This window comes from Talpa occidentalis, unplaced genomic scaffold (assembly GCF_014898055.3).
Source record: "Talpa occidentalis isolate TD23 unplaced genomic scaffold, MPIMG_talOcc4v2.1 talOcc4.7, whole genome shotgun sequence".
NCBI lineage: Eukaryota > Metazoa > Chordata > Mammalia > Eulipotyphla > Talpidae > Talpa > Talpa occidentalis.
This window is the reverse complement of record NW_023605083.1, coordinates 122,114,666-122,130,665: the sequence shown is the minus strand read 5'-3', so window position 1 is coordinate 122,130,665 and position 16,000 is coordinate 122,114,666. Positions and strand designations below refer to the sequence as shown.

General features: G+C 47.2%; 1 protein-coding gene across 4 annotated transcripts in view; it reads left to right on the top strand.

Moving 5' to 3' along the window:
• GJC1 (gap junction protein gamma 1) overlaps positions 1–6,411 on the top strand; it is a 31,371-nt gene extending 24,960 nt beyond the window's left edge. For all 4 annotated transcript variants that reach the window (XM_037492135.2, XM_037492134.2, XM_037492136.2 and 1 more), the window contains exon 3: positions 214–6,411. In XM_037492135.2, the coding sequence (XP_037348032.1) occupies positions 234–1,424 (1,191 nt within the window). In that variant the 5' untranslated portion in view covers positions 214–233 and the 3' untranslated portion in view covers positions 1,425–6,411. The remainder of the gene's footprint in view (positions 1–213) is intronic.
• Positions 6,412–16,000: the final 9,589 nt, after the last annotated feature.

The window sequence follows — 16,000 nt, the reverse complement described above, 5'->3', positions numbered from 1 at the left end:
CAGACTTCTAGGACCTTGTAGGCCCAACCAAGTGCTCAGACTCCTTGAGTGTAGTAGAAAGTCAGATGCTTCTTGCTTGAGTGCTCATTTTAGTATGAGCCTTGAAGTTAGATTTCAGTTATCCAGAGAAGCAGTTCCTAAAGATATTGTTAATAAAAAATTATTCAGACGTTAGTATTTGATTTTCCTTTGGCATTTTTCTGTTTTTATTAGGACAAACCAGTTCAGTCACCATGAGTTGGAGTTTCCTGACTCGCCTGCTAGAAGAGATCCACAACCACTCCACATTTGTGGGAAAGATCTGGCTTACTGTGCTGATTGTCTTCCGGATTGTCCTCACAGCTGTAGGAGGAGAGTCCATCTATTACGACGAGCAGAGCAAATTCGTGTGCAACACAGAGCAGCCAGGCTGCGAGAATGTCTGCTATGATGCCTTTGCACCTCTCTCCCATGTGCGCTTCTGGGTGTTCCAGATCATCCTGGTGGCAACCCCCTCAGTGATGTACTTGGGCTACGCCATTCATAAGATCGCCAAAATGGAGCATGGTGAAACAGACAAGAAGGCAGCTCGGAGCAAGCCGTATGCGATGCGTTGGAAGCAGCACCGGGCTCTAGAAGAAACGGAAGAGGACCATGAGGAAGATCCCATGATGTATCCAGAAATGGAATTAGAAAGTGAGAAGGAAAATAAAGAGCAGAGCCACCCTAAACCCAAGCATGATGGCCGACAGCGGATTCGGGAAGATGGGCTCATGAAAATCTATGTGCTGCAGTTGCTGGCAAGGACCGTGTTTGAGGTGGGTTTCCTGATAGGGCAGTATTTTCTGTATGGCTTCCAAGTCCACCCATTTTATGTGTGCAGCAGACTTCCCTGCCCTCATAAGATAGACTGCTTTATTTCTAGACCCACTGAAAAGACCATTTTCCTTCTGATAATGTATGGTGTTACGTGTCTTTGCCTATTGCTTAACATTTGGGAGATGCTTCATTTGGGATTTGGAACCATTCGAGACTCACTAAACAGTAAAAGGAGGGAACTTGAAGATCCGGGTGCTTATAATTATCCTTTCACTTGGAATACACCATCTGCTCCCCCTGGCTATAACATCGCCGTAAAACCAGATCAAATCCAGTACACTGAACTGTCCAACGCTAAGATCGCCTACAAACAAAACAAGGCCAACATAGCCCAGGAGCAGCAGTACGGCAGCCATGAGGAGACCCTCCCAGCCGACCTGGAGACTCTGCAGCGGGAGATCAGAATGGCTCAGGAACGCTTGGATTTAGCAATCCAGGCCTACAGTCACCAAAACAACCCCCACGGTCCCCGGGAAAAAAAAGCCAAAGTGGGGTCCAAAGCTGGGTCCAACAAAAGCAGTGCTAGTAGCAAATCAGGGGACGGGAAGACCTCCGTCTGGATTTAATCTTGGCTGGGCTTAAAACTTGTGCTTTTCATAGTTCATGGTAAGCAGCAGCTCACTGAGTAATGACTTCCATTGAGTAAACATTTGGCTCTGGTTATCTTCAGGGATGCTGTTGGCTCATGACCCAAGCTCAGGGGACTATGCAGGCGGGCCCGGGACAGGGAAGAGAGGAAAACACAGTGTCCCTGGGCACACGTTCCAGCAATAATGCAGTCACAGAACTTTACATCTGTACCTTCCACATCTGGCAAAGAGCAGATATATTTAAATCATTCTTGTTGAATAGTTTTTGTATGTACAGTATTATGGTACTTTTTTTTTTAGTATGAGACTTTTTTTTTTGTATTTGTACATTGGACCACTGTAGTTATACTTTTATATTAAAGGGGGAAAAAATCCTTATAGGGATTGCCTATTAGGCTAGTGTTATTACTGTGTTCAGCAAATTCCAGCCTGGGTTTAAAGTTTTTTAGATGCTACACTTAACAGAAGTGCCTCTCATGTTGCAGGGAAGATTTCAGATACGTAAGAAGACAAAGGAGGAATCGCTTTTCAGTCTTGGAAAGAAAGTCCACATCAGAAGGAGGTTGAGATCTTCTCTACTTGAGAAATCTTTGAATCTCATTCATGTGCCAAGACTTGTATTCAGTCTTTGAAAACCTATTTATATTCTCAAAGGAGATAAACGACTCAATGCAGAATTCCTTTAATAGCAAGCGTTGTCAGTAGATGCTCTGATGATGGTGTGCATATAATTTAAGTTCTTTCAAGAAAAAGATTGATTCACAAAAGGTGTCCCCAACCTGGTGGTGGTGTGGAGACCCTGAGGAGCTGATACTAAAGTTCCTCCATCCCATCCCAAAGCCACGCCTGGAAAAGGAGCCCTAATAGAGTGCTTAGTTGTACACCCGTTTGATTTGCCTTAAATCTCTATCCAGAAACCTGCCTCTCTCTGGTTTCTTAAGAAGCCAGTGGTAGATATTTTCTTTACATGTTAACATTAAAAATACAAATATTCCCTTGTGGCTAAGAATACTCACAGCTGCTTGTACTGCATATGGCAGAAGACTTAAATACAAATTCCTTATTTTTAATAATTTACCTGGAACTTATATAATTTTCCTATTTCTGCCAATGTAGGTTTCTTCCTGGAAGGCCAGTCAGACCTGGGATTCTGTCTGTAAATAGACCTGGAGAGGATATCCGTATTTATTCCCTAAAGGCATATCTATTTATCAATGACAAGCATCAGTGTTGACTTCACACTCGTAACTTACAGTATTTTATTGCCATCTTCAACCTTACATTGGAGCACTTTCCTCTCCTGCCATGTTCACGGTGTTTGTCTTCTAGTGTGTGAGCTTCTGAGTAAGAGCTTGGTAAAGATTTAAAGAAGGTTCCTTTTACCCGCTAGGGAGTGTTTCCTTTTGAATGTCTCACTCTTTTCTAAAAGCTGTTAGAAGCCACCTCTCACTTTGAAATTCTAAAGATACTGTTTTTTTATGTCTTAATTTTAAAATGCTGGTTCTTCGTTATTTAGGAGACGTCTTAACAACAGCCTTTGTGAGGTTTTTCTCTTCTGTTTTTCTTCTCGTTTTTTGTCACTGCATTTCTCCCTCTTCCCCACCAAAAAAAGAAACTCAGTAGAAAATATAAGCTTATCCTCAAGCCATGCATTTACCTTTACTTTGCTTGTTTTTAATCTATAAAGTTCAGCCTAGAGAAGCTTCTCAGGATCTCTGAACATCTTAAGCAAAAAAGTAAACTCAGGTGAAACTGAGAGGAAATTCCAGAAATGGTACGCACGTGTGTGCGTGTCCTGGAAAGCTCATAGACATCCACATTTTCCTCCAAGCCAAATGTTCATTAAGAAAAGTCGTGCAATTAGTCTTAAGAAATAGGCAAGATTTTGAAAACCTCAGCTTAGCCAGCATAAAGAACCATCGATTAATTCTTATGTCATTGGAGCTTCCAGCATATTTAGCTGAAGGACAGAAAATACATGCCTGCTCATGTCTGTCTAGTCAAAACCTGGAGGAGAGCAGAGCGGCTCCGCCCGCGGGCAGGTTGGATTGAGAGTGATGGAAAGGAGTCCAGAGACGGGCCAGGATAAGGCGTCTGGCACCAGGAGGCATCACTTAGTTTCTCCATACAGTGCCCCTGGTGTTTACTCGACTTGTTCTCATGACAGTGTTGTCTTTTGTGTCTGAATTTCTTCAACTTCTTAAAGTATATGGACAGATATTCTCAGTCACTTCCCATGTGCACATGCTTTTTAAAAAATCTATTTTTGTTCTCACTAAATTTTCATAACGACATGAATTTCCCAACTGACTGCTTTCTTGGTACATTTCTTTCAGCCTTTGAGCATGAGTTCAAATGCCAAAGCCATTTCCCCTAGTGACATGTTAGGGACCTGCATGAAGGAAATGGGACCATCCATGTCTAGCTTAGTAACCCATTATCTGGGTCAACTTTAAATCTACAAAAATTTTATTCTGATCGTCTCTGGAACTTGTAAGCTATTTGTATAAAAAGCATGTCACCAAGGTTTTTTGTTTTTTTTTTTTTTTTCTGTTAAGTTCATAATCCTTTGACTTGCCATATAAGACATGCTCTTCTCTAAACAGGAGTTGAGTGCGTTGTCTCTCGCATACTTGACACCGATATGATATGTCCCTTACTCATCTTTGTTAAAATCTATTATTTAGGTTTGTAAAATGAACAGGCCTTCTCCTTAGTTCATATTTAAGGGAAGAATCGGGTAACATTTTCCCTAAAGAAATGTTAATTGTTCATTTTGTGGCTTTTTTTTTTTTTTTTCCTGGTGATTTTCCTTGACTAATCTCTGTAGAATTACTTTCGAGACAATAAGCTTTGCCATGTAAGGTGCTTCTCGTAGGTCAGGACTCCCTCATACCAGTGTCTTTTAGAAGCTCTAGATATATCTTTGCAGAGAACAGAAGCCTCCAGAAACCTGCCCTGTCATTTCTTCGTGGTATAAAGTTGGCAGATTGTTTTATATTTCTTAGTTTTAGGGGCTTATACTGCTTAGAAATACCATGAGGTAGTTAGAGTCTCTGGCAAACAGTATTAAGACACCAACTCTTATTTTTGGTTATTTATCTGAGATCTCAGCTTAAAAATATGATTGAAAGAACCATGCAATGATAGTAGAATCTCCCTCAGCGTTTTATCATGGGAATCAGTGATTGTTTAAAACGCTTGCCCTAAGCAGTTATACCAAGAATGGACTTAAATGTTACTCCTATTAGTCATACCTATGCTTTACCCGTTGAGCTTCTAAATGTCTGTATTCTATGCTTTCTGTCTCATTTAAGAGACAGTTCGCTTCTAAAAATAACATCTATAGTTTATGATAAATTTTTGGCTAGTCAACTTTTGGTAAAAGGCAAGTGTGTGTACTTGCACCTGCATTAAGAATTGCCTTTTTAAAGAGAGAAAAATGAAGGAAAAAGAAAGTAAATGCCTTTTTATTAATGAAAAGTCTTTTTCTGGCTATGAAGAGAAGTACCTGAACTCAAAAAAATACACAATGACTGGTCATTTTGATTGGAAGATTTCAGGTATTAGATTATCTTTATAAAATCATGTAATTTCATGGACAGTCTCACCACCTGAAGATAAAGCCCCTGCACCTACACAGTACAGAGTTTGGAATTAAAGTTTTAACTCATCTAAATGTCATAATCTGTAATAATTCACAGTCACCATCAAATGTTAGAATCATTGGGTTGAATTGCATGCTTGGCTTTCATTCTGGCCACACAGCATGGAGAATTTAAAAGGTTGGTTGTCTCTGCTGTAGCTGCATTTTTAATAATGATGTTAAGTGAGTTTGGTTTATGCACATTCCACATTAATAAACATTTTAAAAGAAGCAATCCATAGTATTCCAAACCCCAGGAGTCCAAATAAAGGAAAGTCTTCCTCCTGTGCAAAATCTCTTCAGCAATAACAGAAGAGTTCTGTACTGGAGGGTTGGCTTGTTGAATCAGCAGAAGACATTTAGTTACATGCTTCCAAAATGGGGGGAAATTTTTTTTATTGCATTCAATTATGTTTTCTTTAAAAAAAAAAAAGTCTCTACCTCAGGCACTAAGTGTTAGGTATGGCTAGGTAGGACTCCTAACCAGCAATCTAATGTCATGTGGTGTGCAGTTTGGATATTGTATCAACAGCTAAGGGATTACCCATTCTAGTGCCAAAGATCACTTGTCGCTGATTTTGTTCTGTACGATTAATGTAAAACTATGGTGGGGACAGACTCTGTGCCCGGGGCCTTGTCTCTGGGAAGATTTTGTCAGCTTCAAATACAGTTTAGAAGATTCATTTGTGGTCTGTGCATCTTTTCCTAAAACTTGAAAAGCCAGCTACCAGGAAATGTCAAGCTGAGGATTTTACCCCATTCTTTGTACAAAACAGTACCAAGAGCTTCACGGTTTGCACTGAGAACCTAATACAAAAATCCTTTCTCATGCATTCACCTGTAAGCTGATCTCGGTGGGAATGCACAAGCCGGAAAATTACCAGGTGAAGATTTGGGTTCAAAAAATACCTTTTTCATAGCTGGGTTGAACTCCTAGGATTGCTGTATCGAACTGCATCGGCATATTTCTGGCATCATCATCTGGGAAAGACGGGTGGCCTTGTGCAGGAGGAAGGGGAGGCTGAGGTCTAAACACAAACAGCACCCGTCTCTAGCCCCCTTTGCTTCTCCAGGCCTCGCCTCCGAGAGGTGTGCCTTCTGAGAAGGGAAGGGCACGGCAGAGACCAGGGGAGGGCAGCAGTTATTATAGCGATGCCCTCTGCCCTCACAGACTCAGAATAGCTGACTGGCAGAGCCCACTGTCAGCAGCACAGGCTGCAGCCTGGTCAGCCAGCCATATTTGGTAATAAATTTGTGAGCTGTTTAAAAACTGTTGGAGCTGTTAAGTCACTCTGTTAGTTTTAAAAGTGGATTCTTGGGCAGATTGCCATCAAAACAGACTAATACCTGGATGAGGTATTGGCATCAAAGTTAAAATCAGTCTGCTATGCGATGTAGAGTTTTCAACAATATTTCTAAGTTTTTAAGGTTATATGTTAATACACGATGCTTTTTAGGGTTTGCCTCCAGTTATCTCAAATCGGATGCAGGTCACACAGGGAGGGCATGAGGAATGTGGAGATGGAGTCCAGGCCTGCCCACCGACTGCTTAGTGGCTCCATCCAGTATCCTTTGCTCTTCCTGTAGGCTCAGGCCCAGCAGCTAGTGGAGACGGGGACTGGGTCACTACTGGGTGGGCCTTGCTGTATCTACAGTGTTTTTTTCAAATGTGCCCATTGGCTCACCTGTGTCTGAAGAGGGGATGCCTGTTAAAACGGAAATTCTTTGGACCCATCTCAGGCCTGCGTAAGTTCCCGAGGGGGGTTTAAAAATTCTTTTATTGATGTATAATTTATATGCCATCAAATTCATCTATCTTACTGTATAGTTACAAGTGCGTATAGCCGAGTAATCACAAAGTTACAGAAGAGCTGCGCCGCCCAAAACTCTGGGTATTCTTAGATTAAGATTTTGAGAACTGAAACAGACCAACAAAGTGATCAGAGGGTTAGAAGAAGCAAAAGATTTTGAGAACCACTTATCTTTGGAGGAAAAGTGTCAGCCAGAATAAAAGGGAGCAAGGGGCTGCTTTGAAAGGTCTCTGTTTCAAGGGGTTTAGACCTGAGGCGGCGGCAGGTGTCAGCTCATCTGCCAGCTCAGTGGGACTGATGGCTGCCTGGATGGAGGCTCTCAGGACTCACTTCTGGGGTGGGCTGAATCCGTAAGTGATGGGGCGAGGGTGCTGGGAAGAGCCATCCATGAGCAGATGTTTAGGCATAAGCTTTCAAAACATCACCCAGCGTGGTTTCAGCCCTCGGGTTTATGACTGAGGAGCCTCTGTGAAAACCACCGGCCCACTATGTTAAGTGAGAGTCGGTGTCATTACTTAGAAATTCCCCGCCCAGCGTTTAATGGCATCTTTGAGGAAATTAGAAATGGGATGTGACTCAGGGTTGGGAAACAAGGGAAAAGAGACGACATGGTGACAAGCGTTCACTGTCGGCTTTCCTGCCCGCTCCTGAGCAAATGGCACGGCGCGCCTCGCCCTGTCCTTGACACTCTGCCTACTGGAAGCTAGATTTGGGGGTTGTGAAAGAAAACCGGAGGGCGCCGGCTGTGAGTGCCTCGAGGAAACGCTGACCAAGATTCCGTCCACCCTCAGCCAAGTGCCCTTGTCTGCTGTGCTCTCAGGGCGCCGCGCGGGGCACGCTGGCTGGCAGCCTTCAACTCCAGGCGAGGCAGAGCCAGGCAACTGCTCACAGCCGATGGCGGAGCGCAGCCAGTGACCTGAATGGGGCCTGGCCGTGGGGAAGAGGGATCCAGAACGAGATCGCTTTCTTCAATTTTATTTTTAGGCTGTGCAGTCCTATGAAAGTGAAATTGTATCTTTGCACCGGGAACACTGAAAAACTGACAGGGATCTCTGGCCTGGCCCATTTTCCTGGCAGCACATTGTCGCTGTGGCTCTGGGCAGATGCTGGTGCTGGATGCTATACCAGGTGCAGCGGGGAGCCGCGACTGCAGAGGAGTCTGCAGGAGGATCTGGGCTTTTTTTTTTTTTTTTTAATTTTTCTTTATTTATTTATACAAGCACTGGGTACAGTTAGAAGAGTGGGAGGGCGAGAGAATTCACCAGAGCCAGAGTGGGGAGCAGAGCAGGCAGAAGGACCGAAGTACACTGCTGAGGGGAGCAGCGGGCGGCAGGAGAGGTCTGCGCGCCATGTGGGACCCTCCTCCGGTGGCCGGAGCAGCCGGGGATCGAACCGGCGCTGCAGAGGCCGCGGGCTGCTTCGCAACCCAGCGCTCAACCGCTGCACCACCGGGGAGGCCCGAGGATCTGGGCTTCTTAAGACGCTTTTAACAGCCAAAGCCCTGGGAAAAGTAAGTGCAGGTGGTCAGAGGGCTGTTCACTCCACATCCAGATGGGGACGTGTTTGCGGACAAGGGTCTGCAGCCTTTGCACCACTTGTGATTATAAACCTGCTTCTAGCCATGCTGTTTATTTTCATGGTCTGCCTTGAGGGCTTGTTGACCTCAGAGGAGACAGTATAGGGTGGGGCTGCTTTTCCTTTTATTTTTATTTATTTAAAGATCTATTTATGTATAAAAGAACTGGAGTGTAGCCCAGAGGTGAGAGGATTCACCAGAGACAGTGGGGAGCACAGCAGGGACTGAAATACACTGCTGAGGAGAGCAGCAGGCGAGACAGGAGAGGTCTGCTGCGCCATGTGGGTAGCTCCCTGGCCGGGATTAACCCCCAGGCCACCAGGGAGGCCCTCCTTTTCCTTTTATTTAATTCTTTGTCCTTAGAGAGTGAGCGAGCAGCCACTCCAGCCAGCTCTTCTGAGTTGTCCTTGTGTTCCTGGGAGATCTGGGAGAAGGAAGGTGGAGCATTCAGCATGGATACATGCTAAGGGGCGTGGGAGGTGGGCAGGAGAGGAATGTTCTTGCGAGCAAGGAGGCACCTGAAATGCCAAAATGCAGCTAGATCCTGCCAGGAGAGGTTGTGATGAGGTGTCCTGAGCAGGAGCCCATCACCCCTGATTTAGGGGTATCAGGTAAAATATGGGCTACCTGGTTCACTTTGAATTTCAGATCGACAGTGAATAATTAAATGCACTGCATGCATACTTCAACTTAAAAAATGATTTGTCCAATGTTCAGATTTAATTGACTATCCTATATTTTTTTTTATTTTAAATAATAAATTTTATTTTTATATTCCCCCATACAATTGCAAACCCCCCATTCTGACCCCAATCCCTCCCCTCCCGCCCCCCACCCCCCAAAAAGTGTCTCTGGTTCATAGTTTTTTGTTGATTTTGATTTTCACTTTCTTATATTCATTTTCCTGGTCCCTTATTTAAGTTTTCTAGATTCCTGCTATGAGTGAGACCATCCGGTATTTTTCTTTTTCTTTTTGGCTAATTTCACTGAGCATGATCCCTTCCAGCGCCATCCATGTTGCTGCAAATTGCATGTGTGAATATCCTATATTTTTACTGTCTAAACTTGCAACTCTCCTTTGATTTAACTCAGACATATGTTCTGAGCCTGGATTGAAAGAGCAAGGATGGAAAAGGCTTTTTTCAGCTATTAGAAAAAAAAGCACCAATCCCACTTCTGGGCAGGTATCAAAAAGAGGAAAGTTCTTGTCACAGGGATGCCTTGAAAAAAGAAAATTCCTGGGCCTCACTGGTGGTGCAGCAGGTTGAGCGCCGCGCTGTGAAGCTGTCCTGCAGCCTCTGCAGTGCCGGTTCGATTCTCGGCTGGCCAGGGAGCAACCCACATGGCATGGCAGAGCTCTCCTGTCTCTCCCGCTGCTCCTCTCAGCAGTGTCTTTGGTCAGTCTGCCTGTTCTGCTCCCCGCTCTGTCTCTGGTGAATCCTCTCACCCTCCCGCGCATCTGGCCTGTACCCTAGTTCTTGTATAAATAAATCTTTTTTTTAAAAAAAAGAGGAAATTCCTGTCACATGGATGAGGTTTGAGGGCTTTATGCTAAATAAAATATAGTCAGCCACAGTGGGACTAATATCATGTGATTCCACTTGTACATTTAAAGTAATCAGCATCGTGGAAACAGAGCGGAGGGTAGTGATTGCCAGGGGCCAGGGAAATGAGTTGTCAGAAATAGTTTCAGCTTTGCAAGATGAAAAAGTTCTAGAGCTCTGTTACCCAGCAATGTAAATACACAGCTGTACACTTGAAAACCATGAAGAGGACATGTTTTTTTTACCACATTAAAAATGAAAAAGAAGAAAAAAAAAATAAAAATGAAAAAGAAGAAACTTAGAAATGACAAAAGAATTTTGATAGCTCCGAAAGGATATATTGAAAAAAGCGAAAGTCTCCATTTTCTTTCCTATTCCCATTCCTCAGCGGAAGTCCATTTAACATTTCTTTCCAGACATACAAGCATATGTGTTTTTTGAATGATAATTCATCAGAATTATCATTGCTGTCTTTAGGAATAGCAGACTACACCAGACCCCAAGTCCAAAATTGTTGGCACGAAAATGAGAGAACTTACTCAAGTTTAATTAATTACATTGAACAACCTTGAGTGCTTAGAACTTTAAAAGACACATCTGCTAATGTATATGAATTTAACTTTCCATAAATATAACTTATGTACTGTAATATAGTTTAAAATTAAAGGTAGGGCCTCCCTGGTGGCTCAAGGGGTGAAGCATGGCACTTTGAAGCTGTCTGCAACCTCTACAGCACGAGTTCGATCCACAGCCCACCAGGGAGCTACCCACATGGCACAGCAGACCTCTCCTGTAAAAATTAACTTTATGGGGGCACAATTTATAGACAGTAAATGTGCCCTTTCTCAGGGTGCAGTTCAGGCCACTGGAGATTGAAGGCGGGAAGGTGAGAGGATTCACCAAAGACAGAGTGGGGAGCAGAGCAGGCGGATTGACGCCTCTGTCTCCAGTGAATCCCCTCACCCCTACACCCCCAGTTCTTCAACAAAAAAATAAACCTTTTAAAAAAAATCTTTCATGCGTTAAATAGGTAAAAAATACCAATTCCTTTTCCACTGGTTTCTCTCCCTCCCAATTACAACTTTCTGTGACCCCCACCACCCTTGTTCCCGAGCACGCAGCCACCTGTAGATACAGCGTCACTCTGGAGACTCTCTAGTCTGGTCTTCCTCCCCTAGGACACCTGGGGGTGCCTTCGTCCTGCCTGGAGGCCTCCCTGATTGTGGAATGACCCTCCGCGGATGGCACCACTGGGGTGGTTTCGGGCCCGCTCTCCCGGCCGCGAGCAACACCGAGCTCGCCCTTGCTCGTGTTCTCAGGAGCTCAGCTTCAGAACTGCAACTCTTTCTGAACGACCAGGATTTTAGTCTTTCCCTTTTCAGCGCCGGTGATCAGGATATTTCCTTGACCTCTTTTATTCTTTCCCCTGAAGTGTCTGCAGATGCTAGGCAGGTATTTTAGAAAGTAAAATTCTTTTAGCAAGTATTTTGGGAAGTACAATAGCTGGTCATTTAGGAAATACTCAAACAAAGGAAGAACCCATAAAAGTCCCTAGAAGGAGGAGGTTGGTCTGGTGTCTGAGCAGCAGGCCCAGCCTTCCGCAGAGCTCGCTGTCTGGGCTCCGGGCCCTGGAAAGCACAGGTGCCGCCAACAGTCAGCAGCAGGCGGTGGGGGGTGGGGGGTGGAGGGAGCAGGCGGTCCTATGGAAGGCGGAGAAAGGTGCAAAGACACAAAATGAAGCTCCCTTTACAGAGTTGCAGAAAACAGGACTTCTATGTGAAGGAAAGGCGAGCTCCAGAGGGGACACCCTCGGAGCCTGGGTCTCCCTACCTGTGAGCCTGGTGGGTGCGGTAACGGCCCCACCATGGGGGTGGGGGTGGGGGTGAGGGCGAGAGCCCAAGCTAAGCCCACCGTGGCCAGGGCTTGAGCGCCAAGCCTTCACAGGTGCGGCGTGTACCTGACGCCAGCAAGAGTGAGGCTTCCACTGATCCATCTAGAGAGGCTAACAGGGAAGCTAGCTGAGGGGCAGGTGTGGGACTGGAGACATAATCCCAAATCTTTTTTTTTTTAAGATTTATTTTATTTATTTATCCATACAAGAACTGTAGGCCAGAAGGGCAGGAGGTGAGAAGATCCACCAGAGACAGAGCGGGGAGCAGAACAGGCAGACTGACTGAAACACACTGCTGAGGGGAGCAGCGGGCGAGACAGGAGAGGTCTGCTGCGCCATGTGGGCTGCTCCCTGGCCGGGGATCGAATTCATGCCACAGTGGCTGGTGATAGCCTGATCGTGCTGAGACTTTAGCCCCTATGCCACCAGGGAGGCCCCCAATTCTTTCTTTACTGCACCCTCTGCTATTTCTTGTGTATTGGTAAATGAATTTCCACAGTGAGCATGTGCCAGGCGGTATGTCTGAAATGAAACTGGTTTGATTGCACATCACAGAGATCACTCAAATTCCACACTCAACTCCAATTAAACAGAACTGTGAGCCAGTTTGGATTTTCACGTCCCCATCATGTTCGCCTTTTTCCTCTGAGCCCAAAGCACAGCCTTTCAGTTTGCTTTACATAGTCCTTGGCGCTTTTCTTTCGTCAAACATTTTTCAAGCAGCATCCATGTGCGGGCACCAGAATAAGGGACTATGGCCCTCACAGGCAGACCCAGCCCCAGCCGTCACCGCGCACAGGCTCTGTGGGCACATGGGCCACCGTGAGGCAGCGTGCAGGGTGCTCAGATCCAGGGTGTCAGAGTAGGGGTGCTCCGGGAGCATGTGGAGACACAACCCGTGCTGGTTTTCTGTAGCAAGTGACATGAGTATGAAACATGATGTTTCTCATATAAAAGGTGGCACAGGGGTTAAGTCTCAGCATTATCAGGCTAAACCACTGCCGCCTGAGTTTGATCCCCAGGCCGGCCACGGAGCTGACCCCCAAGGCGCGGCAGACCTCTCCGGTCACCCCCGCTGCTCCCCTCAGCAGTGTATTTCAGTAGATCTGCCTGTTCTGCTCCCCACTCTGTCTTTGGTGAATCCTCTCACTTAGGTATCTTTGGCCTGCACCCCAGTTCTTATATGCATAAATAAAAATTTTAAAAAATAAAAGGCAAGTAGAAATTAGATGAATTCAGGAATGGGAAGGTCTGTAGGGTAAGTGAAGTTGATCAGGCTTTTTCCACCATTAGCCTCTGTGGCTATCACCTGCAGCCTTGATGTTGTTAACATAGAAGGCACGTGGGTGTGAGGCGCAGGTGCCTGACTATGGACGCCTGTGCATGGGTGTGTGTGCGCATGTGCAAGGGTGCACACCTGTGCCTAGCAGGGAGGGGATAAAAGGGCAGCGTGACCCTCAGGGAGGGGCTCGGGTTGCTGTCTCTCAGCTGGCTTGTTTCTCTTGCTCACCGTTGAAACTGAAAATAATGCAAAGGCTTCAAAATTCTTTGTGTAGAAGAACTGGGGTACAGGCCAGAGGTGTGGGGGGTGAGAGGATTCACTAGAGACAGAGTGGGGAGCAGAACAGGGAGATCTACTGAAATACACTGCTGAGGGGAGCAGCGGGTGAGACAGGAGAGGTCTGCTGCGCCATGGGGGTCAGCTCCCTGGCCGGGGATCCAACTCAGGCAGTAGGGGTGATAACGCTGAGACTTAACTCCTAGGCCACCAGGGAGGCCCCAAAATTCTCTTTCAAATTGCTAAAACAGGGTAAACCTCCCCAGCCTGGGATGGTTGCAAAACAAGTTCTAAGGGCAAGCACCTAAGAAGACGCCCCAAGGCTGAGCCCAGGGGGGATGGTAGGTCTGAAATGAGCTGAGAGGCAGGTGGGGACAGACACGCCAGAGCTTCAGGGTGGCCAGGGCTGTGGAGCACAACCTGCGAGGGCAAGCGGGGAGGGGCGGCGGGGGTGGAGCTGCCAGCATCCAGGTGATGCCAAGGGGGAGCTGGGCTTGGGGTCAGCCCCATCCGGTGTTTGCTCCGGAGACAGGGTGAATGGTGAAGAAATGACACTGGGGGCAGGCGACAATTCTGTGAAGGGATGAGAGGAGTCGGGACTGTGGCCGGGGAGTGGGATGTGGTTTTTGTTTTCATTTCTGAGGGTGAAAGAGGCCTTGGCTTATGGAAGGAGAAAGAGATCAGGGTTGAGGGTTGGTAAATGGAGGATGAAGCACTGAGCAGGTGGGGGGGTTGCGGCTTATTAAGGGGGACGGGTTAACCCTTGGCGGGAGGGACCCATGAAAACCGGTAAGTGCAAGCGGGGCACTAACAGCCTTGGCAGTGGGGTTTCAGATTGTGGTGGAGGAGGGGCGAGGTTACGGGGCTGAGAAGGGTCGATAGCGTGAGTGTTGTCCAGGGCAAAGGAGGTAACATTCAAGGTGGGGAGAGGAGCAGCGCCAGGTGGACGCGGCGAGCCTGTGTGTGGCTGGGAGCGCTCGGCTGAGGTTGAGGCTGATTTGTAGCGCTGTCAGCCTGAGCAGGCCGGGGATCGGGGATCGCTCTCCCCAGGATCAGCCCTGCCCCCAGCACTCCACCCCTGTGCTTAAATCTTCAGGTCAGGAGGACCTTGGACTAGAGAAGTGACAGTTGCCCAGTACAAAGCGGAGTTTCCTGGGGTGAACTGAATGTGGCTTGTCCTCAGGCGGGGACACAAACATATTTCCCACATGGCCTCTGGGATGTTGGTGTGCAGGGGCAGGAAGGACACAGGGCAGCTTTGCCATGATCCAGCAGATGGGGTAAAGGAGGAAAGAGTCCTGGAGCCCTCAGTGGCTTTGCAGGTCTTTTATTTAGATTTACCAGGCATATGGCAGGCAGGGGTGCTGAGGGGCCCGGAGGCTGGCAGGCCTCCCAGCCCCCAGCAAATCCTCACTCTATCTGGGCTTTCTGGCGTTCTCTCTGCTTCTTCTCTCAGCTTCCTTTCGTTCTTTGCTTCTTCTTGGCTTCTTCTGGAGTCCCAGTGACGCCGCCCTTAAAAGCCCAGTCTCAGCCCAGGTGAATCCCATCTACCTATGCCCACACCCTGCTCCAGGTGCCCGCCATCAGGCATGCATTCAGCACCTCAAGGATCCATTGTCTATCCTGATGGCGGGAGGGCAGAAAAGCCTGACATTTTCCCTTACCCTACACGGTGGCACCTTGTTTTCAAAGGCAGCTGGGATCAGGCTCAACCTGGAAGAAGTTCCTGAGGGCAGGCTGGAGAAAGGCAGACAGGGCTTATTTTTATTTTTTCTTTTTTATTTTTAAAGATTTATTCACTTATGCATACAAGAACTGGGGTACAGGCCAGAGATGTGGGGGGGTGAGAGGATTCACCAGAGACAGAGTGGGAAACAGAACAGGCAGACTGACTGAAACACACTGCTGAGGGGAGCAGCGGGCTAGACAGGAGAGGTCTGCTGCGCCATGTCGGCTGGGGATAAAACTCGTGCTGCAGAGGCTGCGGATTGCTTCATAGTGCAGTGCTTAACCCCTTGTGCCACCAGGGAGGCCCGAGGGTTTATTTTTAAACCCAAGTGGGCACCACAGCTGCCAGGGAGAAATAGATGGCTCTCAGGGAGAAGAGACGGGCAGCTGGTTAGACACTTGTGAGGAGGCCTGTGGGCTGCCAAGTGGGCAGGGGTGCAGGTGGCTGAGGGCCCGGGCTGTGTACGAGGGGTGGGGTGGGAAGAATGGGTGAGGGGAGCAGCAGTTCCCACGGTGGAGCAGGTGAACTGCTGCCCGAGAAGGTGTGGGGTAAGGGCTGAGCCCCGGGCGCACAGAGCCAGCAAGTGCACAACACGCTGTTGCCCTTCCCCCGGGGGCACGTCAGGCTTGGTCTAGATTCGTGGGCCGAGGGGACATGTGAATAGCTCTGTGCTACCGTGAAGGGCAGCCCAGGATTAGAATTGTCAGCATCTGGGGGTGCGCTTTGCCCCCTCAGAGGGCCCCTGAAATTCGGTGTGCAGCCAAGTGGTAGACTCTGGCCAGTGCTCAGCATGGAAG